The sequence below is a fragment of the Pristiophorus japonicus genome, chromosome 19 (assembly GCF_044704955.1).
Source record: "Pristiophorus japonicus isolate sPriJap1 chromosome 19, sPriJap1.hap1, whole genome shotgun sequence".
Lineage (NCBI taxonomy): Eukaryota > Metazoa > Chordata > Chondrichthyes > Pristiophoridae > Pristiophorus > Pristiophorus japonicus.
In genome coordinates this window covers 35,633,880-35,661,267 of record NC_091995.1, presented here as the reverse complement: position 1 = coordinate 35,661,267, position 27,388 = coordinate 35,633,880, and the positions used below count along the sequence as shown (strand labels likewise).

Sequence of the window (27,388 nt, the reverse complement as noted above, 5' to 3'; positions counted from 1 at the left end):
GCATGAGCAAGGGGCCAAAGATGCAGCGCTGAGACCTCAAAGGATTCTTGGGCTGGAGGAGATTACAGAGATAGAGAAGGGGCTGAGGCCATGGAGGGATCTGAAAATCAAGAAGAGAATTTTAAAATTGAGGTGTTGCCGACGTGGGAGCGAATATAGGTCAGCAAGGACAGGGATGATGGGTGAGCGGGACTTGGTGTGAGTTAGGGGGTCATGGGTGAGCGGGACTTGGTGTGAGTTAGGGGATGGCGGGGTGAGTGGGACTTGGTGTGAGTTAGGGGGTGATGGGTGAGTGGGACCTGGTGTGAGTTAGGGGGTGATGGGTGAGTGGGACTTGGTGTGAGTTAGGGGGTGATGGGTAAGCGGGACTTGGTGTGAGTTAGGGAGTGATGGGTGAGCGGGACTTGGTGTGAGTTAGGGAGTGATGGGTGAGCGGGACTTGGTGTGAGTTAGGGGGTGATGGGTGAGCGAGACTTGGTGCGAGTTACGGAGTGATGGGTGAGTGGGTTTTGGTGTGAGTAAGGGGGTGATGGGTGAGCGGGACTTAGTGTGAGCACAGGGGATGATGGGTGAGCGGGACTTGGTGTGAGCACAGGGGATGATGGGTGAGCGGGACTTTGTGTGAGCACAGGGGGTGATGGGTGAGTGGGACTTGCTGTGAGTTAGGGGGTGAAGGGTGAGTGGGACTTGCTGTGAGTTAGGGGGTGATGGGTGAGTGGGACTTGGTGTGAGTTAGGGGGTGATGGGTGAGTGGGATTTGGTGTGAGTTAGGGGGTGATGGGTGAGCGGGACTTGGTGTGAGTTAGGGGGGTGATGGGTGAGTGGGACTTGGTGTGAGTTAGGGAGTGATGGGTGAGCGGGACTTGGTGTGAGTTAGGGGATGACGGGTGAGTGGGACTTGGTGTGAGTTAGGGGGTGATGGGGGAGTGGGACTTGGTGTGAGCACAGTGGGTGATGGGTGAGCGGGACCTGGTGTGAGCACAGGGGGTGATGGGTGAGTGGGACTTGGTGTAAGTTAGGGGGTGATGGGTAAGCGGGACTTGGTGTGAGTTCGGGGGGATGGGTGAGTGGGACTTGGTGTGAGTTAGGGGGTGATGGGTGAGTGGGACTTGGTGTGAGTTAGGGGGGTGATGGGTGAGTGGGACTTGGTGTGAGTTAGGGGATGATGGGTGAGTGGGACTTGATGTGAGTTAGGGGGTGATGGGTGAGTGGGACTTGGTGTGAGCACAGTGGGTGATGGGTGAGTGGGACTTGGTGTGAGTTAGGGGGTGATGGGTGAGTGGGACTTGGTGTGAGCACAGTGGGTGATGGGTGAGTGGGACTTGGTGTGAGTTAGGGGGTGATGGGTAAGCGGGACTTGGTGTGAGTTCGGGGGGATGGGTGAGTGGGACTTGGTGTGAGTTAGGGGGTGATGGGTGAGCGGGACTTGGTGTGAGTTAGGGGGTGATGGGTGAGTGGGACTTGGTGTGAGTTAGGAGGTGATGGTTGAGTGGGACTTGGTGTGAGTTACGGAGTGATGGGTGAGTAGGTTTTGGTGTGAGTAAGGGGGTGATGGATGAGTTGGACTTGGTGTAAGTTAGGGGGTGATGGGTGAGTGGGACTTGGTGTGAGTTAGGGGGTGATGGGTGAGTGGGACTTGGTGTGAGTTAGCGGGTGATGTGTGAGCGGGACTTTGTGTGAGTTAGGTGGTGATGGGTGAGTGGGACTTGGTGTGAGTTCGGGGTGATGGATGAGTTGGACTTGGTGTGAGTTAGGTGGTGATGGGTGAGAGGGACTTGGTGTGAGTTAGGGGGTGATGGGTGAGCGGGACTTGATGTGAGTTAGGGGGATGATGGGTGAGTGGGACTTGGTGTGAGTTAGAGGGTGGTGGGTGAGCGGGACTCGGTGGGAGTTAGGGGGTGATGGGTGAGCGGGACTTGGTGTGAGTTAGGTGGTGATGGGTGAGCGGGACTTGGTGTGAGTTAGGGGGTGATGGGTGAGCGGGACTTGGTGTGAGTTAGGGGGTGATGGGTGAGCGGGACTTGATGTGAGTTAGGGGGGTGATGGGTGAGTGGGACTTGGTGTGAGTTAGTGGGTGATGGGTGAGTGGGACTTGGTGTGAGTTAGGTGGTGATGGGTGAGCGGGACTTGGTGTGAGTTAGGGGGTGATGGGTGAGCGGGACTTGATGTGAGTTAGGGGGGTGATGGGTGAGTGGGACTTGGTGTGAGTTAGTGGGTGATGGGTGAACGGGACTTGGTGTGAGTTACGGGGTGATGGGTGAGCGGGACTTGGTGTGAGTTAGTGGGTGATGGGTGAACGGGACTTGGTGTGAGTTAGGGGGTGATGGGTGAGTGGGACTTGGTGTGAGTTAGGGGGTGATGGGTGAGTGGGACTTGGTGTGAGTTAGGGGTTGATGGGTGAGTGGGACTTGGTGTGAGCACAGTGGGTGATGGCTGAGCGGGACCTGGTGTGAGCACAGGGGGTGATGGGTGAGTGGGACTTGGTGTGAGTTAGGGGGTGATGGGTAAGCGGGATTGGTGTGAGTTCGGGGGTGATGGGTGAGTGGGACTTGGTGTGAGTTAGGGTGTGATGTGTGAGCGGGACTTGGTGTGAGTTAGGGGGTGATGGCTGAGCGGGACATGATGTGAGTTAGGGGGTGATGGGTGAGTGGGACTTGGTGTGAGTTAGGGGGTGATGGGGAGTGGGTCTTGGTGTGAGTTAGGGGATGATGGTTGAGTGGGACTTGGTGTGACTTAGGGGGTGATGGGTGAGTGGGACTTGGTGTGAGTTAAGGAGTGATGGGTGAGCGGGACTTGGTGTGAGTTAGGGAGTGATGTGTGAGCGGGACTTGGTGTGAGTTAGGGAGTGATGGGTGAGCGGGTCTTGGTGTGAGTTCGGGGGTGATGGGTGAGCGAGACTTGGTGCGAGTTACGGAGTGATGGGTGAGTTGGACTTGGTGTGAGTTAGCGGGCGATGGGTGAGCGGGACTTGGTGTGAGCACAGGGGATAATGGGTGAGCGGGACTTTGTGTGAGTTAGGGGGTGATGGGTGAGCGGGACTTGGTGTGAGTTAGGGGGTGATGGGTGAGCGGGACTTGATGTGAGTTAGGGGGGTGATGGGTGAGTGGGACTTGGTGTGAGTTAGTGGGTGATGGGTGAACGGGACTTGGTGTGAGTTAGGGGGTGATGGGTGAGTGGGATTTGGTGTGAGTTAGGGGGTGATGGGTGAGCGGGACTTGGTGTGAGTTAGGGGGGTGATGGGTGAGTAGGACTTGGTGTGAGTTAGGGGATGACGGGTGAGTGGGACTTGATGTGAGTTAGGGGGTGATGGGTGAGTGGGACTTGGTGTGAGCACAGTGTGTGATGGCTGAGCGGGACCTGGTGTGAGCACAGAGGGTAATGGGTGAGTGGGACTTGGTGTGAGTTAGGGGGTGATGGGTGAGCGGGACTTGATGTGAGTTAGGGGGGTGATGGGTGAGTGGGACTTGGTGTGAGTTAGTGGGTGATGGGTGAACGGGACTTGGTGTGAGTTAGGGGGTGATGGGTGAGTGGGATTTGGTGTGAGTTAGGGGGTGATGGGTGAGCGGGACTTGGTGTGAGTTAGGGGGGTGATGGGTGAGTAGGACTTGGTGTGAGTTAGGGGATGACGGGTGAGTGGGACTTGATGTGAGTTAGGGGGTGATGGGTGAGTGGGACTTGGTGTGAGCACAGTGTGTGATGGCTGAGCGGGACCTGGTGTGAGCACAGAGGGTAATGGGTGAGTGGGACTTGGTGTGAGTTAGGGGGTGATGGGTGAGCGAGACTTGGTGCGAGTTAGGGGATGATGGGTGAGTGGGACTTGGTGTGAGTTAGGGGGTGATGGGTGAGTGGGTCTTGGTGTGAGTTAGGGGGTGATGGGTGAGTGGGACTTGGTGTGAGTTAGGGGGTGATGGGGAGTGGGACTTGGTGTGAGTTAGGGGATGATGGTTGAGTGGGACTTGGTGTGAGTTAGGGAGTGATGGGTGAGTGGGACTTGGTGTGAGTTAGGGGGTGATGGGTGAGTGGGTCTTGGTGTGAGTTAGGGGGTGATGGGTGAGTGGGACTTGGTGTGAGTTAGGGGGTGATGGGGAGTGGGACTTGGTGTGAGTTAGGGGATGATGGTTGAGTGGGACTTGGTGTGAGTTAGGGAGTGATGGGTGAGTGGGACTTGGTGTGAGTTAGGGGGTGATGGGTGAGTGGGACTTGGTGTGAGTTAGGGGGTGATGGGTGAGTGGGACTTGGTGTGAGTTAGGAATGATGGGGAGTGGGACTTGGTGTGAGTTAGGGGATGATGGTTGAGTGGGACTTGGTGTGAGTTAGGGAGTGATGGGTGAGCGGGACTTGGTGTGAGTTAGGGAGTGATGGGTGAGCGGGACTTGGTGTGAGTTAGGGGGTGATGGGTGAGCGAGACTTGGTGCGAGTTACGGAGTGATGGGTGAGTGGGTTTTGGTGTGAGTAAGGGGGTGATGGATGAGTTGGACTTGGTGTGAGCACAGGGGATGATGGGTGAGCGGGACTTTGTGTCAGCACAGGGGGTGGTGGGTGAGTGGGATTTGGTGTGAGTTAGGGGGTGATGGGTGAGCGGGACTTGGTGTGAGTTAGGGGGGTGATGGGTGAGTGGGACTTGGTGTGAGTTAGGAGGTGATGGGTGAGCGGGACTTGGTGTGAGTTAGGGGGTGATGGGTGAGCGGAACTTGATGTGAGTTAGGGGGATGATGGGTGAGTGGGACTTGGTGTGAGTTAGTGGGTGATGGGTGAGCGGGACTTGGTGTGAGTTAGGGGGTGATGGGTGAGTCGGACTTGGTGTGAGTTAGGGGATGATGGGTGAGTGGGAATTGGTGTGAGTTAGGGGGTGATGGGTGAACGGGATGTGGTGTGAGTTAGGGGGTGATGGGTGAACGGGACTTGGTGTGAGTTAGGGAGTGATGGGTGAAAGGGACTTGGTGTGAGTTAGGCGGCGATGGGTGAACGGGACTTGGTGTGAGTTAGGGAGTGATGGGTGAACGGGACTTGGTGTGAGTTAAGGGGTGATGGGTGAACCGGACTTGGTGTGAGTTAGGGAGTGATGGGTGAACGGGACTTGGTGTGAGTTAAGGGGTGATGGGTGAACCGGACTTGGTGTGAGTTAGAGGGTGATGGGTGAGCAGGACTTGATGTGAGTTAGAGGGTGATGGGTGAGCGGGACTTGGTGTGAGTTAGGGAGGTGATGGGTGAGTGGGACTTGGTGTGAGTTAGGAGGTGATGGGTGAGCGGGACTTGGTGTGAGTTAGGGGGTGATGGGTGAGCGGAACTTGATGTGAGTTAGGGGGATGATGGGTGAGTGGGACTTGGTGTGAGTTAGTGGGTGATGGGTGAGCGGGACTTGGTGTGAGTTAGGGGGTGATGGGTGAGTCGGACTTGGTGTGAGTTAGGGGATGATGGGTGAGTGGGACTTGGTGTGAGTTAGGGGGTGATGGGTGAACGGGATGTGGTGTGAGTTAGGGGGTGATGGGTGAACAGGACTTGGTGTGAGTTAGGGAGTGATGGGTGAAAGGGACTTGGTGTGAGTTAGGCGGCGATGGGTGAACGGGACTTGGTGTGAGTTAGGGAGTGATGGGTGAACGGGACTTGGTGTGAGTTAAGGGGTGATGGGTGAACCGGACTTGGTGTGAGTTAGGGAGTGATGGGTGAACGGGACTTGGTGTGAGTTAAGGGGTGATGGGTGAACCGGACTTGGTGTGAGTTAGAGGGTGATGGGTGAGCAGGACTTGATGTGAGTTAGAGGGTGATGGGTGAGTGGGACTTGGTGTGAGTTAGGGGGTGATGGGTGAGCGGGACTTGGTGTGAGTTGTGGAGTGATGGGTGAGCGGGACTTGGTTTGAGTTAGGGGATGATGGTTGAGTGGGACTTGGTGTGAGTTAGAGGGTGATGGGTGAGCGGGACTTGGTGTGAGTTAGGGGGTGATGGGTGTGTGGGACTTGGTGTGAGTTAGAGGGTGATGGGTGAGTGGGACTTGGTATGAGTTAGAGGGTGATGGGTGAGTGGGACTTGGTGTGAGTTAGGGGGTGATGGGTGAGCGGGACTTGGTGTGAGTTATGGAGTGATGGGTGAGCGGGACGATGTGAGTTTGGGAATGCTGGGTGAGCGGGTCTTGTTGTGAGCACAGGGGATGATGGGTGAACGAGACTTCGTGTGAGTTAGGACACGAGCTGCAGAGTTTTGGATGAGCTCAAGTTTATGTAGGGTGGAATTTGGGAGTCCACCCAAGAAAGCGTTGGAACAGTTGATTCCAGAAGCAAAATTGCCAAGAGTTGACTGAAAAAAGCAGGAATGAAGTGGAGGAGGATGAAAGAAACGGAGAGAAACGGCTGACGTGTTCAGTTTTCCTCTTCGACCGACAAGGGTAAGGCACAGTTCGGGTTCGCGGAGGTTTCAGGAGGATATTTGACTCAAGGACATGGACTCTACACAGTCGACACCTCAAGTCGCTGGAGAAGTACCACCAACGATGTCTCCGCAAGATCCTGCAAATCCCCTGTGAGAACAGACACATCAACGTCATTGTCCTCGATCAGGCCAACATCCCCAGCATCGAGGCACTGACCACACTCGACCAGCTCCATTGGGCAGGCCACATTGTCCACACACCCGACATGTTACTCCCAAAGCAAGCACTCTACTCGGAACTCCGATACCGCAAGCGAGCCCCAGGTGGGCAGAGGAAACGTTTCAAGGACACCCTCAAAGCCTCCTTGATAAAGTGCAACATCCCCACCGACACCTGGGAGTCCCTGGCCAAAGACCACCCGAAGTGGAGGAAGAGCATCCGGGAGGGCGCTGAGCACCTCGGGTCTCGTCACCGAGAGCATGCAGAAACCAAGCGCAGGCAGCGGAAGGAGCGTGCAGCAAACCAGACTCCCCACCCACCCTTTCCTTCAACCACTGTCTGTCCCACCTGTGACAGAGACTGCAATTCCCATATTGGACTGTTTAGTCACCTGATAACTCACTTTTAGAGTGGAAGCAAGTCTTCCTCGATTCCGAGGGTGATGACGTTTGACTCAAACACTTGAGTATTGCTGACTGTCAAACTCTGGACTGCTCGCCAGTGTTTATTTAGGGTGTGTTGTTAGTACAGAGGAAGTCAGCACAGGAACAGGGAGTGGTGCCGAATGTAACATGATCGGGAAACAAAGGAAACAAAGCTACTGGATGCAGAATGTCTGCACAGGAACAGCCCGAGAGAGCAGGAGCCCAGAGACTGAGCCCCTGGTACCGTACACAGAGCCGTTCCTTGCAAAGCTGGGGTAATCTGAGATGTTGCAAACCATAAATACAGTCTGTTACTGCAAACAGAGTAACGCATTCCAAACTCATGATTGCAAGTCAGAATATGGCTTGGCAACTGTGAAGGGAGAGCACACAAAGCAAATAATGTCCTACGGGTGTGAATATGATGAAAGTCCAGTTGCTCCATTTTTGACTGAGGGAGGAATGTTGGTCAAGAAAGCAAGCAAGCAATAAAGAAAGAATGATTAAGCGCCATTCACACCCACCTGATGTGTCAAAGCGCTTTACAGCCAATCGGTGTCTATTTTTGAAGTGTAGTCATTGTTGTAATGTGGGAAACGCAGAAGTCAATTTGCGCTCAGCAAGTGCAACGAGACCTGGGTGTCATTATACATAAGTCATTAAAAGTTGGTATGCAGGTACAGCAGGCGGTGAAGAAGGCAAATGGCATGTTGGCCTTCATAGCGAGAGGATTTGAGTGCAGGAGCAGGGAGGTCGTACTGCAGTTGAACAGGGCCTTGGTAAGGCCATACCTTAAATATTGTGTACAGTTTTGGTCTCCTAATCTGAGGAAGGACATTCTTGCTATTGAAAGAAGGTTCACCAGACTGATTCCCGGGATGGCAGGACTGACATATGCAGAAAGACTGGATCGACTAGGCTTATATTCACTGGAATTTAGAAGAATGAGAGGGGATCTCATAGAAAAACATAAAATTCTGACGGGATTTGACACGTTAGATGCAGAAAGAATGTTCCCGATGTTGGGGAAGTCCAGAACCAGGGGTCACAGTCGAAGGATAAGGGGTAAGCCATTTAGGACCGAGATGAGGAGAAACTTCTTCACTCAGAATTTTGAACCTGTGGAATTCTCTACCACAGAAAGTTGTTGAGGCCAGTTCCATAGATATATTCAAAAGGGAGTTAGATGTGGCCCTTACGGCTAAAGGGATCAAGGGGTATGGAGAGAAAGCAGGAATGGGGTACTGAAGTTGCATGATCAGCCATGATCATATTGAATGGTGGTGCAGGCTCGAAGGGCCGAATGGCCTACTCCTGCACCTATTTTCTATGTTTCTCACAAACAGCAATGTGATAATGACCAGATAATCTGGGTTTTTTTGTTATGTTAACTGAGGGATAAATATTGGCCCAGGACACCGGGGAGAACTCCTCTGCTCTTCTTCCAAATAGTGGCCGCAGGATCTTTTACATCCACCCGAGAGAGCAGATGGGGCCTCGGTTTAACATCTCATCTGACAGTGCAGCACTCCCTCGGGAGTGTCAGCCTAGATTTACGTGCTCAAGTCCCTGCCGTGGGATTTGAACCCGCAAACTTCTGACTCGGAGGCAAGAGAGTGCTACCCACTGAGCCACAGCTGACACACAAATTAAAAGTGTTGGCGGAAAGATTGGAACGGCATCAAATGCTCATTCCAAACCAGGTCGGTCCGGGAGTCTGCAAGCACGGTCTGGTACTGTACACAGAGCAGTTCACTCCAAACTGTGCTGGTCCGAAAAAGCATTAGCCAGCATAAGGCGACATGCCGATAGAACTCATTCCAAAGCCAGCCAGACAGAGGTAGCACGACCTCCTGCCCTGGACCATTGAGCTGACTATAATTCATCACGCCAATGCTTCGCAATCGATCTATTCATTGATTGCGACAGTTATGCAGCGGAGACAATCTGAGATAAAAGCCCGAAAATCCTGCAGGATTTCTTCTGCTCTCCTGCTGTAACGTTGGCAGGAGGTTTAGCGAAATCTCCGGGGAAAATGGTGCAAGATATTTGAAAGCATTCGACAGAATTCTTCGCCTGTGAATCTCACAATGTGTCTCAACCTTCTTCTTGGGCTATTTCTCAATGCAGTCCTGTGGCAGCGTCTCTGTAATCGGGGCCTGTATTATGCCCAGACCTTGTTCCAGCGCTGTGTCTCTGTAATCAGAGCCATCTGTCCCAGGCTGAACCACACTGTTGACAACCTTGGTGTCATATTTGACCCTGAAATGAGCTTCCAGCCACATATCCGCAGCACAACTAAAACCGCATATTTCCACCTCCGTAACATCACCCGTCTCCGCCCTTGCCTCAGCTCATCCATTGCTGAAACCCTTGTCCATGCCTCTGTTACCTCTAGACTTGACTATACCAACACACTCCTGGCTGGCCTCCCACATTCTACCCTACATAAACTAGAGGTGATCCAAAACTCGGCTGCCCGTGTCCTAACTCGCACCAAGTCCAGTTCACCCATCATCCCCTGTGCTCGCTGACCTACATTGGCTCCCGGTTAAGCAATGCCTCGATTTCAAAATTCTCATCCTTGTTTTAACATCCCTCCATGGCCTCGCCCCTCCCTACATCTGTAATCTCCTCCAGCTCCACAACCCCACAAGATGTCTGCGCTCCTTTAATTCTGCCCTCTTGAGCATCCCTGATTATAATCGCTCAACTATCAGTGGCTGTGCCTTCTGATGCCTGGGCCCGAAGCTCTGGAACTCCCTGCCTAAACCTCTCCGCCTCTCTACCTCTCTTTCCATCTTCAAGGCGCTCCTTAAAACCTACCTCTTTGACCAAGCCTTTGGCCACCTGTGCTAATTTCTTCTTATGTGGCTCGGTGTCAAATTTATTTGTTTTGTCCTTGGGATATTTTACTACATTAAAGATGCTATATAAATGCAAGTTTTGTTGTTGTAACGTGTCTGGACACGAACTTGTGACGGGAGTTGGATAAGGTAGCTGAAGACATTTTTTTTTTGCAGGGTTACAGGGAAAGGCCAGGGCAGTGGGACGAGCTGAGGTGCTCTTGCAGAGAGCCGGCACGGGCTCGACGGGCCGAATGGCCTCCTTCTGTGCTGTAACCCTTCCATGGTTCTATGAGACCTCTGTAACCCGGGCTCCACTGTTTGCCTGGATTCTAGTGTAAATGGGGCGAGATAGAGGAAAGGGTTAAGGCCTCTGTGGGGAACAGGCCTCCAAACTGTGTAACTAGAAATGGACGTGCAGGTTAGTCCCCTGTTGATCCCACCGTTGAGTGTGTTACTGTACGTGAGAGGACGCGGGCAAAAGAGTTCATCCTATCATTTGGGAAAAGGTTGGATGTAAACGGGAAGAGGTGGGCACCTTCAAGTCTCCCAGTTTATAATCTATTCGTTCCCTGTGGGCAGATGGTTTATTTACAGTGAGAGCAACAGCTTCCTTTGCACCATAATCTTTTCTGGCACGCTCTGCCAGAAATCCTTCTCTCGAAACAGGATGGAAGCCGAATGTGCACTTTACACTGACTGTCCAGGACTGTTCGCCCGCCCCCCCTGCTGTGTCTGTCACCTACTCCAGCCCTACAACCCCTGTAAGAGACCTCTGCATTCCTCCAACTCTGGCCTCTTGCCCACTCGCGACGTCCTGCGCTCCACCACTGTCGTCCCTCCCTTCAGCTGCCTGGGCCCCAAGCTCTGGAATGGACTCCCTAAACCTCTCCGCCTCTCCGACTCTCTGTCCGCCTTTAAGTCGCTGCTTCAAACCGACCTCTTTTAACCGGCCTGTCCCAATATCTCCTCATGTGGCTTGCCGTCAAATTCTTGTTTGATGATCGATCTTAAGGCATTATATACGTATAAGGGTGGTGGGGGGTAGGGGTAGGGGGGGAAATGTGGTCCGGGGGGGGGGCGCTGAAGGGTTTGCAGCCGCGAGCTTTGGCATTCGCGCCGCTCGGCAAATTCCGTGTGCCGGAACCGACGGCGCTGAGGAGTATCGCCGGGGAGGGTCATGCCGGTGTGCAACATCCCTGGTATCGACACGGCTGCGGCATTTGGTTTGCGCTGCCCCCCGTAGCGCCCCCTGGTGACCGCGCCAGAGAAAGCTGCCGTGCAGAGCTGTCCTGGGACGCTGTCATCATCATCATAGGCAGTCCCTCGGAATCAAGGAAGACTTGCTTCCACTCTAAAAGTGAGTTCTCAGGTGACTGAACAGTCCAATACGGGGAATTACAGTCTCTGTCACAGGTGGGACAGACAGTGGATGGAGGAAAGGGTGGGGTGGGGAGTCTGGTTTGCCGCACGCTCCTTCCGCTGCCTGCGCCTGGTTTTCTGCACGCTCTCGGCGACGAGACTCGAGGTGCTCAGCGCCCTCCCGGATGATCTTCCTCCACTTTGAGCAGCCTTTGGCCAGGGACTCCCAGCTGTCGGTGGGGATGTTGCATTTTATCAGGGAGGCTTCGAGGGTGTCCTTGAAAGGTTTCCTCTGCCCACCTGGGGCTCGCTTGCCGTGTAGGAGTTCCGAGTGGAGCGCTTGCTTTGGGAGTCTCGTGTTTGGCATGTGAGCAATGTAGCCAGCCCACCGGAGCTAGTCGAGTGTGGTCGGTGCTTCGATGGTGTTATGGGACGTGACGACTGCATGAGGTAAACGCGGTTGATTTTTAATTGCGATTTAACTTTATTTGGGGAGAGTAATGTAGAGGAAATATTTTTGTGGGGGTTTTTTCCGATTTTTTTTTTGCGGGGAGGCCTCTCTTAGTCCGCTACAAAGATGCCTCCTTAGCAACAGGATATTCTGTTGCGCTGCTGGAACGCCTCCTTTGGCCTACCTGCCTGCCTTCCTCTGCCTGCCTTCCTCTCTCTGCCTGCCTTTCTCTGCCTGCCTGCCTCTGCCTGCCTGCCTCTGCCTGGCTGCCTCTGCCTGCCTGCCTGCCATTGCCTGCCTGCCTCTGCCTGCCTGCCTGCCATTGCCTGCCTGCCTCTGCCTGCCTGCCTGCCATTGCCTGCCTGCCTCTGCCTGCCTGCCTGCCATTGCCTGCCTGCCTCTGCCTGGCTGCCTCTGCCTGCCTGCCTGCCATTGCCTGCCTGCCTGCCATTGCCTGCCTGCCTGCCATTGCCTGCCTGCCTCTGCCATTGCCTGCCGGCCATTGCCTGTCTGCCATTGCCTGCCTGCCTCTGCCTGCCTGCCTGCCATTGCCTGCCTGCCTCTGCCTGCCTGTCTGCCATTGCCTGCCTGCCATTGCCTGTCTGCCATTGCCTGCCAGCCTCTGCCTGCCTGCCTGCCTTTCTCTGCCTTCCTCTGCCTGCCTGCCATTGCCTGCCTGCCATTGCTTGTCTGCCATTGCCTGCCTGCCTCCGCCTGCCTGCCTGCCTTCCTCTGCCTGCCTGCCATTGCCTGCCTGCCTCTGCCTGCCTGCCTTTCTCTGCCTTCCTCCCTGCCATTGCCTGCCTGCCATTGCCTGCCTGCCTCTGCCTGCCTGCCTGCCTTTCTCTGCCTTCCTCTGCCTGCCTTTCTCTGCCTTCCTCTGCCTGCCTGCCTGCCATTGCCTGCCTGCCTCTGCCTGCCTGCCTGCCTTTCTCTGCCTTCCTCTGCCTGCCTGCCTGCCATTGCCTGCCTGCCTCTGCCTGCCTGCCATTGCCTGCCTTTCTCTGCCTTCCTCTACCTGCCTGCCTGTCATTGCCTGCCTGCCGTTGCCTGCGTGTCTCTCAGGGTGCAGAAAGTGAATGTTGCTGCTCCCATCGCTGAAGATTTTCCGGCGCTAAATTTAGGGGCCGCACGACACAAGCACCTGAGGAACCCTCCAACCAAATTTCTCGCCCAAGTTCTTGGACAAGAATTGTCAACAGCCTTACATCCCTTCAAAGGTTCATTGCAGCCTCAAATAGGTGGTCTAGAAACTATGTGTGTGTCAGCAGCCTGGTGAAGAACAGATGACCTTTCCTGTATTAAATATGATTCTGTTTCCAACAGCACGCTATTCATTTATAATGCCCTTAAGGCAACTGAGTGATGGGCTATAAATGCTGCCTTGCCAACATACCACATATCCCAAGACCAGATCAAGAAAAAAGCATAAACATGTAATTTGAGGTAACGGTGCAGCAATGTGAAAGATCTAATTGTCTATATATAAAATCCGTGCAACCAGCCTCTAGACTATCGCTCCTCCATGTGTCATGTTTCCAGTGACACATTATGGCGTCTTCTTTGCAAATCCCCTCCACTGCCTCCTCGCCCCTCCCTATCTCTGTAACCTCCTCCAACCCTCCAAGATCGCTGAGCGCTGCTCTGGTGAAGCTTCGTTGCACTCCCTATAAGGCAAGTATATCGTTCCTTAGGTAAGGAGGCCAAAACCCTACACAGTACTCCAGGTGCAGTCTCACCAAAGCCAAAACGTTCTAATGTGTACGCTTAAATTTGTAGGGTGCATTGTCTTTGTTCATGGCAACATGGGTTGGCGTGACTGTGTTGAGTTGGTGCATCTACATTAATGGCAGTGTGAGCTTGGAATGTATGTTAATCGCAGTAGGTTGTCTTTCCCAGACTGATGAGCTGCAGGTATATTTTCTCCTTTACTTAAATGTAGGCTAAAGTCAGTGGGAGATCATAGCTCATACTGTGTTGATGGTAGTATCAGAGAATCATAGAAATTTACAGCGCAGAAGGAGGCCATTCGGCCCATCGTGTCCGCGCTGGCCGACCAAGAGCTATCCAGCCTAATTCCACTTTCCAGCTCTTGGTCCGTAGCCCTGCAGGTTATGGCATTTCAGGTGCACATCCAAGTACTTTTTAAATGTGGTGAGGGTTTCTGCCTCTACCACCCTTTCAGGCAGTGAGTTCTAGAACCCCACCCTCTGGGTGAAGACATTTCCCCTCAAATCCCCTCTAAACCTCCCCCCAATTACTTTAAATCTATGCCCCCTGGTTGTTGACCCCTCTGCTAAGAGAAACAGGTCCTTCTATCCACTGTGGCCTAACCAGTGCTTTATACAGTTGAAGCATGACCTGCCTGCTCTTGTATTCTATGCCTCGACTAATAAAGGCAAGTATTCCGTATGCCTTCTTAACCACCTTATCTACCTGGTCTGCTATCTTCAGGGATCTGTGGACCTGCACTCCAAGGTCCTTTTGTTCCAGGAGAGGCGAGGGCCCAGGGGCAGCACGGACCAGCCCATACTGCGATATGTGTGCGCACGAGGTCCGTGCAGCAGAGCTGGACTCCAGTCGTCTTGGTTAATCCTTGCCATTGGACCAAGACCTAGCTCTGTCAAGCCCGTGTGGTGGCTGGTGTGCAACGGCCACCACACGTTGAAAAAATCCACGCACAGGCATCTTCCACCCTGCAAGATGTAGTTCGGGATCTAGAATATTAGGTCCCTCATTGAAACACCTGTCAAGTCATCCTCACTTTGAGGGACTGCCTATGATGATGATTCCTCTACACTTCTCAGTGTCCTACCATTTAATGTGTATTCCCTTGGCTTTATGCTAGAGAGGTGTTTGTGTCACCAGTTCCAGCAAAGCAATAATCAAAACAGCTAATGGTACGTTAGCCTTTATAGCTAGAGGGCTAGAATATAAAAGGGAGACAGTTTTGCTACAGCTATACAAAGCCCTGCTTAGAGAAAACCTGGAGCACTGTGTACAGTTCTGGGCACAGTATCTTAGAAAGGTTATATTGGCCTTGGAAGGAGCGCAGTGCGGTTTCACCAGAATGTAATCAGGGCTGCAAGGGTTAAATTATGAGGAGAGATTGCACAAACGAGACTTGTATTCCCTGGAATATGGACGGTTAAGGGCTGATTTGTTTGAGGTTGTCAGGATTTTGAAAGGAATTAATAGGGTGGATAGAGAGAAACTTTTCCTTCCGGTGGTGTAGTCTTGGACAAGGGGATTTAACCTTAAAATCAAAGCCAGGCCATTCAGGGGAACATTTTAGCTGTGAGGAAAGATTGGATAGGCTGGGTCTGTTTTCTTTGGAACAGAGGAGGCTGAGGGGAGACCTTATTGAGCTGTATAAAATTATGAGGGGCTTAGATAGAATGGATAGGAAGGGCCTGTTTCCCTTAGCAGTGGGGTCAACAACCAGGGGACATAGATTTCAAGTAATTGGTAGAAGGTTCAGAGGAGATATGAGGGAAATCTTTTCAGCCACAGGGTGGTGGGGCTCTGGAACTCACCACCTAAAAAGTACAGGGCTACGGACCAAGAGCTGGAAAGTGGGATTAGGCTGGATAGCTCTTGGTCGGCCGGCGCGGACACGATGGGCCGAATGGCCTCCTTCTGCGCTGTAAATTTCTATGATTCTCTGATACTACCATCAACACAGTATGAGTTATGATCTCCCACTGACTTTAGCCTACATTTAAGTAGAGGAGAAAATATACCTGCAGCTCATCAGTCTGGGAAAGACAACCCACTGCGCTTAACATACATTCCAAGCTCACACTGCCATTAATGTAGACGCGCCAACTCAACACAGTCACGCCAACCCATGTTGCCATGAACAAGGACAATGCACCCCCCAAATTTAAGCGTACACATTAGAACGTTTTGGCTTTGGTGAGACTGCACCTGGAGTACTGTGTCGGGTTTTGGCCTCCTTACCTAAGGACCGATATACTTGCCTTATAGAGAGTGCAACAAAAGTTCACCAGACTGATTCCTGGGATGAGAGGGTTGTCCTATGAGGAGAGATTGAGTAGAATGGGCTTATATTCCCTGGAGTTTAGAAGGTTGAGAAGTTGTCTCATTGAAATGTATAAAATTCTTTGAGGGATTGACAGGGTGCATGCAGGGAGGATGTTTCCCCTGGCTGGGGAGTCTAGAATTAGGGGTCGCAGAATAAGGGGTCGGTTATTTAGGACTGAGCTGAGGAGAAATTACTTCACTCAGTGGGTGGTGAATCTCTGGAATTCTCTACCCCAGAGGGCTGCGGATGCTCAGTTGTTGAGTCTATTGAGTATAGATTTTTGGACACTAAGGGAATTGAGGGATATGGGGATAAGACGGAAAAGTGGAGTTGAGGTAGAAGATCAGCCATGATCTTATTGAATGGTGGGCAGGCTCGAGGGGCTGAATGGCCTACTCCTGCTCCTGTTTCTTATGACCTTATGTTTTTCATTTCAGGGTCATTAGCGATGTTAGCCAAGATGCAGGAGGCAGAGGCAGGTAGAGGGGATTAAAGGGAATATCAGACAAGAAAGTTAATGTGGCACAGCATCGTAAGGATAACTCAGCAGATGGACAGATTTTTGTTGGGTAAGAGTGTTAAGGGAAATGTGACCAATGCAGCTGGATGGAATTAAGATACAGATCAGCCATGTTCTAATTGAGTGTCCGAACAGACTCGAATGGCTGAATGGCCTTCTCCTATTCCTATGTTCTCCTTAGAGCAGAGAAGGTTGAGAGGAGATTTGATAGAAGTGTTCAAAATCATGAGGGGTCCGGACAGAGTAGATAGAGAGAAACTGATCCCATTGGCAGAAGGGTCGAGAACCAGAGGACACAGATTTAAGGTGATCGGCAGAAGAACCAAAGGCGACGTTGAGGAGAAGCTGTTTTACGCAGCGAATGGTTAGGATCTGGAACGCACGGCCTGAAAGGGTGGTGGAGAAAGAATCAATCGCGGCTTTCAAAAGGGAGTTCGATAAGTACCTGAAAAAAAACTTGCAGGGCTACGGGGGAGTGAGACAATCTGAAGCGCTCTTGCAGAGAGCCGGCACTGAATAGAGGGGCTGAATGGCCTCCTTCTGTGCTGGAGCCACGATTCGATGATTCACACAAACAAGCACGGAGCTTCCAGAGAAAATTTGAACTCAGTGACAAAAGGGTGCATACCCCCCACTCTAGCCTTAACTTTCTGGAAGATCTCCAACAAACAGCGCACGAGACCTCAGTGGCCCTGTTCAAACCGACGGCATAATGTTAGTTGAGAAACGGTTCTCCAGGAAACAGAGCAGGAGAGCCCCAGACAGTGAACTGACTGCAGATAACTGCAGCCACATGATTGCAGAGAGGATTATTGGGATTGCGTGAACTGGTTTACTCGGCAATGCAACTCCTCACGAACCCCCGTGTGGCAGGGCAGAGACAAGGAGGGACATTGTTTGACCATTCCCATGGTAACGCTTTCATTTTAATCCACACACTGTGAGTTTCACCACTTAATAGGGCTCGGCTGCACAGTGCACCAGTTTATGTTTCCTTGTCCAGTTTTCTCCCTTCTCTCCTGAAGGTGCTGAAACGTGCTTTCAACATAAGACTATAAGAACATAAGAAATATGAGCAGGAGTAGGCCAATTGGCCCCTCGAGCCTGTCCCGCCATTCAATAAGATCATGGCTGATCTGATCTTGGCCTCAACTCCACTTCCCTGCCCACTCCCCATAACCCTTGACTCCCTTATCGCTCAAAAATCTGTCTATCTCCACCTTAAATATATTCAATGACCCAGCCTCCACAGCTCTCTGGGGCAGAGAATTCCAAAGATTTACAACCCTCTGAGAGAAGAAATTTCTCCTCATCTCAGGGTGGCCCCTTATTCTGAGACTATGTCCCCTAGATTTTCCCAGGAGGGGATACAACCTCTCTGCATCCACCCTGTCAAGCCCCCTCAGAACCTTTTATGTTTCAATACGATCACCTCTAATTCTTCCAAAGAGTATCGGCTCAACCTTTCTTCAGAAGACAACCCCTTCATCTCAGGAACCAACCTTCTCTGAACTGCCTCCAATGCAAGTGTATCCCTCCTTGACCAAAACTGTACTCAGTACTCCAGGTGTGGTCTCACCAATACCCTGTACAGTTGTAGCAGGACTTCTCTGTTTTTATATTCCATCCCCCTTGCAATAAAGGCCAACTTTCTATTTGCCGCCTTGATCACTTGCTATACCTGCATACTAACCTTTTGTGTTTCGTGCACAAGGACCCCCAGATCCCTCTGTCCCGCAGCATTTTGTAATCTCTCCCCATTTAAATAATAATTTGCTTTTTTCCTACCAAAGTGGATAACCTCACATTTTCCCACATTATACTCCATCTGCCAAATTTTTTCCCACTCACTTGACCTGTCTATATCCCTTTGCATTGCCTTGGTATCTTGGTCAAGTGGTCATCGCTCACTTGAAATCTAAGATAGATAGAATCTAGTGGAATCAAGGAATACAGAGATCGGACGGGAAAGTGGAGTTGAGGTGCAAGATCAGCCATGGTCTTATTAAATGGTGGAGCAAGCTCGAGGGGCCGTATGGCCGACTCCTGCTCCTAATTCTTATGTTCTTACGTGAGCTTTGGCATTACGTAATGTTGGGTCGAGGGGGCTGTATCAGGAGCCTTCAAGGTGTGGCTCAGTGGGAATCACTCTTACACTTGAGTCACAAGGCTGTGGGTTCAAGCCTTACTCCAGGGACTTGAGCACAAAAAATTGGCTGACACTCCAGTGCGGTACTGAGGGAGTGATCCACTGTCGGAGGTGTTGTCTTTAAGACGAGATGTTAAACCGAGGACCCTGTCTGCCCTCTCAGGTAGGTGTAAACGATCCCATGGCACTATATCGAAGAAGAGCAGGGAAGTTATCCGTGTCCTGGCCAATATTTACCCCTCAACCAATACCTAAAAACAGGTTATCTGGTTATCTTTGGATATGCACTTGAAGTGCCGTAACCTACAGGGCTACGGATCAAGAGCTGGAAAGTGGGATTAGGCTGGATAGCTCTTTGTTGGCCGGCATGGACACGATGGGCCTAAATGGCCTCCTACTATGCTGTAAATTTCTATGATTCTGTGGTCATTATCACATTGCTGTTTGTGGGAGCTTGCTGTGCGCAAATTGGATGTCACGACTCCAACATTACAACAGTGACTACACTCCAAAAAGTACTTCACCGGCTGTTAATCACTCGGGATATCCTGAGGTCATGAAAGGCTCTCTCTTTCACCTGACACCCAGCCACCCATGCTTCTCCGAGCAGATCATTGGCTTGCAATCTGGAAAGGGAACTCCAATTTCACTTCTTGTTGGCTCATTGTACTGAGGGAGCACTGCACTGTCAGAGGTGCTGTCTCTTGCATGAGATGCTAAACCAAAGCTCTCTCAGGTGGACGTAAACGATCCCATGGCACTATTGAAAGAAGAGCAGAGAAGTTCTCCTGGTGTTCTGGCCAACATTTCTCTGTGAACAACAACATCAATTACCTGGTCGTTCATCTCACTAATGTCTGCGTGACATTGCTGTTTGCAGATTGGCTTTTGTATTTGTCGACAAAACAACGTGACTGCACTTCAAAGATATGTCATTGGCTATTGAGGCTCAAAACTGTCACCAAGCTCATGGTCTACAGGGCTGTAGTAATACCCGCCCTCCTGTATGGCTCAGAGATGTGGACCATGTACAGTAGACACCTCAAGTGGCTGGAGAAATACCACCAACGATGCCGCTGCAAGATCCTACAAATCCCCTGGGAGGACAGATGCATAAACATTAGCGTCTTCGTCCAGGCCAGCATCCCCAGCATTGAAGCACTGACCACGCTTGGTCAGCTCCGCTGGGCAGGCCACATGGTTTTGCATGCCCGACACGAGACTCCCAAAGCAGGCACTCTACTTGGAACTCGTCCACGGCAAACGAGCCAAAGGCGGGCAGAGGAAATGTTACAAGGACACCCTCAAAGCCTCCCTGTTAAAGTGCGACTGACACCTGGGAGTCCCTGGCCATAGACCGCCCTAAGTGGAGGAAGTGCATCCGGGAGGATGCTGAGCTCCCAGAGTATCGTCGCCGAGAGCATGCAGAAATCAAGCCCAGGCAGCGGAAGGAGCGTGCGGAAAACCAGGCTCCCTGCCCACCCTTTCCATCAACGACTATCTGTCCCACCTGTGACAGAGACAGTGGTTCTTATTTTGGACTGTACAGCCACCTAAGAACTCATGCTAAGAGTGGAAGCAAGTCTTCCTCGATTCCGAGGGACTGCCTATGGTGATGATGCTTTGGGATATCCTGCGAACATGCAAGATCCTGTTGTAAAAAGAAAGGAAGTCATTTATACAGCGCCTTCTTCAGGACATTTTTATTTATTTACGTAATATAGGAACATAAGAATTAGCAGCAGGAGTAGGCCATTCGGCCCCTCAATCCTGCTCTGCCATTCGATGAGATCATGGCTGATCTTCTACCTCAACTCGACCTTCCTGCACTATCCCCCTATTCCTTGATTCCCTTAATATCCCCCACCCCAAAAAAATTGTGTTTGCAAAGCCGGCATTTATTGTCCATTCCTAATTGCCCTTGAGAAGGTGGTGGTGAGCCGCCGCCTTGAATCACTGCAGTCCATTAGTGTCTCAGATACCGGCTCCCTTCATTTCTGAGACCTTCTTACGGAGTCACCGCAGCACACATTTTTCTCTCCAGTTCTGCCGGTTGAAATCTATCCAGGTTTGTTTAGGGTGTCCGTGACTTCTCTACCAGTAAATAACTCTGAGGGACTGCAGAGCTCCTGTTTGTTTGGATGCAGGGTGGCACAACACTAAGTGGGCAATGCGCCCGAATTTTTATGATCAGAGATGCTGGCACACGTCACGGGATTTGCACCGAGTTGAATTATAAATCCTGGCTCGCTGTCCCTCTCTGTTTCCCTGCACTCCACAATAGGCCCACCAACAACTGGCATGAAGAGCAAAAGAACTTGCATTTATATAGCGCCTTTCACAACCTCAGGATGTCCCAAAGTGCTTCACGGCTTTTGAAGTGTAGTCACTGTTGTAATGGAAACGTGGTGACCAATTTGTGCACAGCAAGCTCCAAAAAAGCAAGAATAAGATCATAGAAAGAAAGAAAGACTTGCATTTATAGAGCGCCTTTCACCACCACCTGACATCTCAAAGCGCTTTACAGCCAATGAAGTACATTTGGAGTGCAGTCACTGTTGTAATGTGGGACACACGGCAGCCAATTTGTGCACAGCAAGCTCCCACACACAGCAATGCGATAATGACCCGATAATCTGTTTCTGTTATGTTAATTGAGGGATAAATATTGGCCAGGACACCGGGGATAATTCCCCCGCTCTTCTTCTAAATAGTGTCGTGGGATCTTTTACCTCTACCTGAGAGAGGAGTCGGGGCCTCAGTTTCACGTCTCATCCGAAAGATGGCACCTCTGAGAGTGCAGCGCTCCCTCAGCACTGCACTGGGAGCACCAGTCTGGATGTTTTTTTATTCCTTCATGGGATGTGAGCATCACTGGCGAGGCCAACATTTATTGCCCATCCCTCATTGCCCTTGAGAAGGTGGTGGTGAGCCGTCATTTCACAGGGCAGTTAAGAGTGTGTGGGTCTGGAGTCACATATCGGCCAGACCGGGTAAGGATGGCAGATTTCCTTCCCTAAAGGACATTAGTAAAACAGATGGTTTTTTTACGACAATCCGATAGTCACCATTACTGACACTAGCTTTTTATTCCAGATTTATTTAATGAACGAAATTTAAATTCCACAGCTGCCATGCTGTACCTGCCCTGGGAGCGTTTGATGGGACAGTGTAGAGGGAGCTTTACTCTGCATTGAACCCGTGCTGTACCTGCCCTGGGAGTGTTTGATGGGACAGTGTAGTGGGAGCTTTACTCTGTATCTAACCCGTGCTGTACCTGCCCTGGGAGTGTTTGATAGGACAGTGCAGAGGGAGCTTTACTCTGTATCCAACCCGTGCTGTACTTGCCCTGGGAGTGTTTGATGGGACAGAGTAGAAGGAGCTTTACTCTGTATCTAACCCCGTGCTGTACCTGCCCTGGGACAGTTTGATGGGACAGTGTAGAGAGAGCTTTACTCTGTATCTAACCCGTGCTGTACCTGCCCTGGGAGTGTTTGGGACAGTGTAGAGGGAGCTTAACACTTTTGCCTTGAATTGTGCTTTACATAACCCGGGAGTGTTTGATTTACCCTACGTCAAACGCATGAATAATGTGACCTCGGAATGCTTCACATGCTCTATATATAGAATCTCTATACTAGGTAGCAGGATAAAGGCAGACTGTGTTCGTGTCCTGCGCAGTATGCAGTGATTCCTGCTGGAAAGCCTGTGGTACGTGATTGTTGAGTGGAGCAGGATTGGGTTCGTCTGTGAACTGAGTATTTCGCACGCTCACCTTCTGCAGTCAGACGTGAAAAATGACCACTTGAGTGCGATATTAGAGGGCAGCTGGCATGTGTGGAACTGTAGCCCAGGATGAGTCACCACATTGGGCAAAGGAGAGGAGAAACATGGGAACAAAAAAAGGCAAGGGAAAACTATTTTTGAAACTTAGTTTTAAAATAAGGTAAGGTTTATTGCTCTGTAGTCGTTCTAAAAATGAGGTGTGTCTTTGAACGATCTAACGGGACAATTTTAATAAGGTGACCTTTCTCATTAATGTAGAGACGGGGTAACATTTTGGGTGTAGACCTAGGAAAGAAAGTCAGCATTTTCATCATAGGCAGTCCCTTGGAATCGAGGTAGACTTGCTTCCACTCCTAAAGTGAGCCCTTTGGTGGCTGAACAGTCCAATACAAGAGCCACAGACCTTGTCACAGGTGGGACAGATAGTCATTGAGGGAAAGGGGGGGTGGGAGGTGGGACTGGTTTGCCACACGCTCTTTCCGCTACCTGCGCTTGATTTCTACAAGCTCTCAGCATTGAAACTCGGAAGTGCTCAGCGCCCTCCCGGATGCACTTTCTCCACCTCGGGCGATCTTCGGCCAGGGACTCCCAGGTGTCAGTGGTGATGTCGCACTTTACCAGGTGTCCTTGTAATGTTTCCGCTTGCCACCTTTGGCTCGTTTGCCGTGAAGGAGCTCCGCATTGAGCAATTGCTTGGGGAGTCTCGTGTCTGGCATGTGAACTGTGTGGCCTGCCCAGCGAAGCTGATCGAGTGTGGTCAGTGCTTCAATGCTGGGGATGTTAGCCTGGGTGAGGACACTGATGTTGGTGCGTCTGTCCTCCCAGGTGATTTGCAGGATCTTGCGGGAACATGGTTGGTGATATATCTCCGGTGACTTGAAAGAAAGATAGTGTTTATAAAGGCGTCTTTCACGACCTCCGATAATCTGTTTTAGTGCTGTTTCCTGAGGGCGAAGAATTGGCCAGGACACTGGAGAAGAACTCTTCAACAGTCCCACAAACAGTAATGTGATAAGGACCCAGATAATCTGTTTTTTGTTATGTTGGTTGAGGGATAAATATTGGCCAGGACAGCGGGGATAACTCCCCTGCTCTTCTTCGAATTAGTGGCCGTGGGAAGGTTTATGTCCGCCTGAGAGAGCAGACTGGGCCTTGGTTTCACGTCTCATCCGAAAGACGGCACTTCCGACAGTACAGCACTCCACTGGAGTGTCGGCCTAGATTTACATACTCAAGTCTCTGGAGTGGGATGCTTTACGTCCACCTGAGAGAGCAGACCATTTAGCGCCTTAGTTTAATGTTTCAACATACCTCGGTTTAACGTCCGGCAGCACAGCGTTCCCTCAGTACTGCACACTCAGCCTAGATTTTGGTGCTCAAGTCTCTGGAGTGAGGACTATGAACCCATGACCTTCTGACTCGGAGGTGAGAGTGCTACCCACTGAGCCACGGCTGGCACTTTGGTCACATGCCCAACGTTTGTGATGTACACTAATTTGGGTGAAGTTCTATTGCCTGGTGGCTGACTGCATTCTGTGAAATTCCTTGGTGTATGCTCATCCCAGCTGAGCACCACCCCCCCCCCCCAGGGAGATTCTGGGATTTGAACCTACTTCCCTGTCTGATGTAAATTGTCGTATTGCTTTTCTTGAAATAATTACACTGATTTATATCTCCTTCTCCTGGTACCTAATGTTGTGGCAGAAATTTGCAGGGGCTATGGGGACAAGGCTATGGGGAAGTGGGACTAGCTGAGAGTCAGCGCCCTCTCGACGGGCCGAATGGCCTTCTGCTGTGCTGTAACCATTCTATGATTCTATGAATGCAACTGGGGAAAGTAAAGCACTGCTGAGGAAGGTTGAGCGGCAAACTTTTATTGCTGTGTTTAGCTACGCAAGGCCAATTGTTGATGCTAAAATGTCATTTCTGATTAGTAAATGAACAATGAGTAATAGACACCATGTGACCTCAGTGCTCATATTCACAGGGCCTACACATACGAACTTTAACCTCTTTGGTCATTGGTCAGCTGTGGCTCAGTGGGTAGCACTCTCTCTCGCCTCTGCATCAGAAAGCTGTGGGTTCTATTATGTTTGTACTGTACCTATGAATGACTCCACGAGGCAATGTGTTGTACTCAAACTGTAGTGACCTTGGTCCTTTATTCCAAACTGCAGAGTGAGGCAGCCGCATGGTGGCTCTGCTTTTATGGCCCCTGCCACCAGGGCAGGAAACCGCGGTCTCCACCAGTTACACCCTCTAGTGGTGCCAGCATAGTATGTACACAGTATAAACCTTATTGATAGTAAATCAGTCTCCATCTTGTGCAACTATACAGTGTCTGCACAGAGAGTACATCTGTAATCTGCATATACAACAGGTTCAAGCCCCAGTCCAGAGCACAAAAATCTAGGCTGACATTCCAGTGGAGTGCTGCACTGTTGGAGGTGTCTTCTTACAGATGCGACGTTAACCTGAGGCCCCGTCTGCCCGCTCAGCTGGACGTAAAAGATTCCACGGCCACTATTTCGAAGAAGAGCAAGGGGAGTTAACCCCAGTGTCTTGGGACCAATATTTATCCCTCAACCAACATAACAAAAACAGATAATCTGGTCATTATCACATTGCTGTTTGTGGGAGCTTGCTGTGCGCAAATTGGCTGCTCTGTTTCCCATATTACAACAGTGATTGCACTTCAAAAAGTACTTCATTGGCTGTAAAGCGCTTTGGCAAGAGGAAAAGCAGAATGGGCGAGTTGTTTTTTGATTATTGCGAGGATTTGATTCCTGGGTTACAGAATGGTGGTCGATGTCCGTTAAGTAATTAGACTCGTGTGTAGTACATTTACCTGTATTGAGTGCACGGTGTTTCTTACTAAAATGAGTGCACGCGGCCAAAAGGGTAGCTGCCATCGCTGCACTGCTTTATTTTATGAACGGTCAACAAAGGTTCCAGTCAACCTTGAATCCTAATGGCCCTATTACGTTGGGGATAGCTCAGTAATTGGAATAAAACATAAGAAATAGGAGCAGGAGTAGGCCACCTGGCCCCTCGAGCCTGCTCTGCCATTTAATAAGATCATAGCTGATCTGATCATGGACTCAGCTCCACTTCCCTGCCCGTTCCCCATAACCCTTCACTCCCTTATCACTCAAATATCTGACTATCTCCGCCTTAAATATATTCAATGACCCAGCCACCACAGCTCTCTGAGGCAGCGAATTCCACAGATTTACAACCCTCTGAAAGAAGAAATTCCTCCTCATCTCAGTTTTAAATGGGCGGCCCGTTATTCCGAGACTGTTATGTACGTAACTTTGGTAACCCACCACCAGAGGGCGCAACAGTTAACGTCCAGGGTCACTGGAACACATCGCTATAAAAGGCCAGCCTCCATGTTGTTTAGGCAGTCAGAGATCACAATAAAGGTCACACTAGTCAGCAAGAGTACTCAGGCTTGTGGAGTTTTCATTCCACATATAATATAGTGGAAGCATACGTAACAGAGACCATTGTCCCCTAGTTTTAGTTTCCCCAATGAGTGGAAATATCCTCTCTGCATCCACTTTGTCGAGCCCCCTCATTATCTTATACATTTCGAGAAGATCACCTCCCATTCTTCTGAACTCCAATGTGTATAGGCCCAACCTACTCAACCTTTCCTCATAAGTCAATCCCCTCACCTCCGGAATCAACCGAGTGAGCCTTCTCTGAACAGCCTCCAAAGCAAGTATATCCTTCCTTAAATACAGAGACCTAAACTGTACCGTTTCCCCCTCACACTGATCGGGCCCCCTCTCTATTGAACATGCCTCTCCCCACCCTCCCCCCCAACTCTGTGGCCTAGAAAGTCACCTCGGACGGTGGCCGGAACGGACAGTATTGGATCGCCCGTTATAAGCAGCGCCTGGTGTTGAGTTGCTTCGACTGCAGTGGACCGGAATACCGGGCGCCGCATGTAATGGGCGGGCGATATGATAACGCCCGATTCGTGCCGCTGCCCGAGATGACCTTCTTGTTCCAGGAGTTTACCAGCAACCAGAGTTACCGAGATTCGCCTGTTTGGACCTCACCTCCCGTGGGTTGCATCTGAGGAACATCATCATCATCATCATCATCATAGGCAGCCCCTCGAAATCGAGGAAGACTTACTTCCACTCTAAAAGTGAGTTCTCAGGTGGCTGAACAGTCCAATACGGGAATTACAGTCTCTGTCACAGGCGGGACAGACAGCGGTTGGAGGAAAGGGTGGGTGGGGAGTCTGGTTTGCCGCACACTCCTTCCGCTGCCTGCGCTTGTTTTCTCGGCGACGAGACTCGAGGTGCTCAGCGCCCTCCCGGATGCACTTCCTCCACTTAGTGCGGTCTTTGGCCAGGGACTCCCAGGTGTCGGTGGGGATGTTACACTTTATCAAGGAGGCTTTGAGGGTGCCCTCGAAGCGTTTCCTCTGCCCACCTGGGGCTCGCTTGCCGTGTAGCAATTCCGAGAAGGGCGCTTGCTTTGGGAGTCTCGTGTCAGGCGTGCGGACAATGCGGCCCGCCCAGCGGAGCTGGTCGAGTGCGGTCAGTTGCTTCGACGACAACAACAACAACAACAACACAAAAGCAAAATAGTGCGCGTGCTGCGAATCTGACATAAAAACAGAAAATGCTGGAAACACTCAGCGGGTCAGGCAGCATCTGCGGAGAGAGAAGCAGAGTTAACCTTTGAGGCCGATGACCCTTTGTCAGAACTGCAAACAGTCAGAGATGCAACAGGCCTTTAAGCAAATGTAACAAGGTAAAAGAGACAAAAGGAAATCCTGTCTTGATAGAAGAGCAGAACTTTTGCAAGTTGGGCATTCCTAGAAGAGAAGTGGCAGTGAATGAAACACCAATCCAAATGCAAAATAACAAAATTTCCATTTAAATTTGTGCCTTTAACCTAGTAAAACATCCCAAGGCACCTCACAGGAGTATTAGAAGACAAAACATTTGACACCAAGCCACACAAACAAGCAACAGGAGCTCTGCAGTCCCTCAGAGTTATTTACTAGTGGAGAAGTCATGGACATTCACCCGAAACAAACCTGCATAGATTTCAACCAGCAGAAGTGGAGGAAAACATAAGTGCTGAGTTGACGACTTAAAAGGGTTAATCGCGACACTTTTCTGAACCACACAAATCAGGCAGCCAGCCGCTTTGATCTGTGCTGAATTAGTCTGAGGTCAGGCCGCAG

General features: G+C 51.0%; 1 protein-coding gene across 3 annotated transcripts in view; it reads left to right on the top strand.

Moving 5' to 3' along the window:
* The window catches only part of LOC139229830 (ral guanine nucleotide dissociation stimulator-like), a 200,760-nt gene that overhangs the window by 20,259 nt on the left and 153,113 nt on the right, over positions 1 to 27,388 (top strand). Inside the window, exon 1 of one of the 3 annotated variants that reach the window (XM_070861426.1) lies at positions 22,039 to 22,290. The exons of the other annotated variants lie outside the window; for them this stretch is intronic. Coding sequence (XP_070717527.1) covers positions 22,240 to 22,290 — 51 coding nt within the window. The 5' untranslated portion in view covers positions 22,039 to 22,239. Of the gene's footprint in view, positions 1 to 22,038; positions 22,291 to 27,388 lie in introns of those variants that run through there. 3 annotated transcript variants of the gene reach the window in all.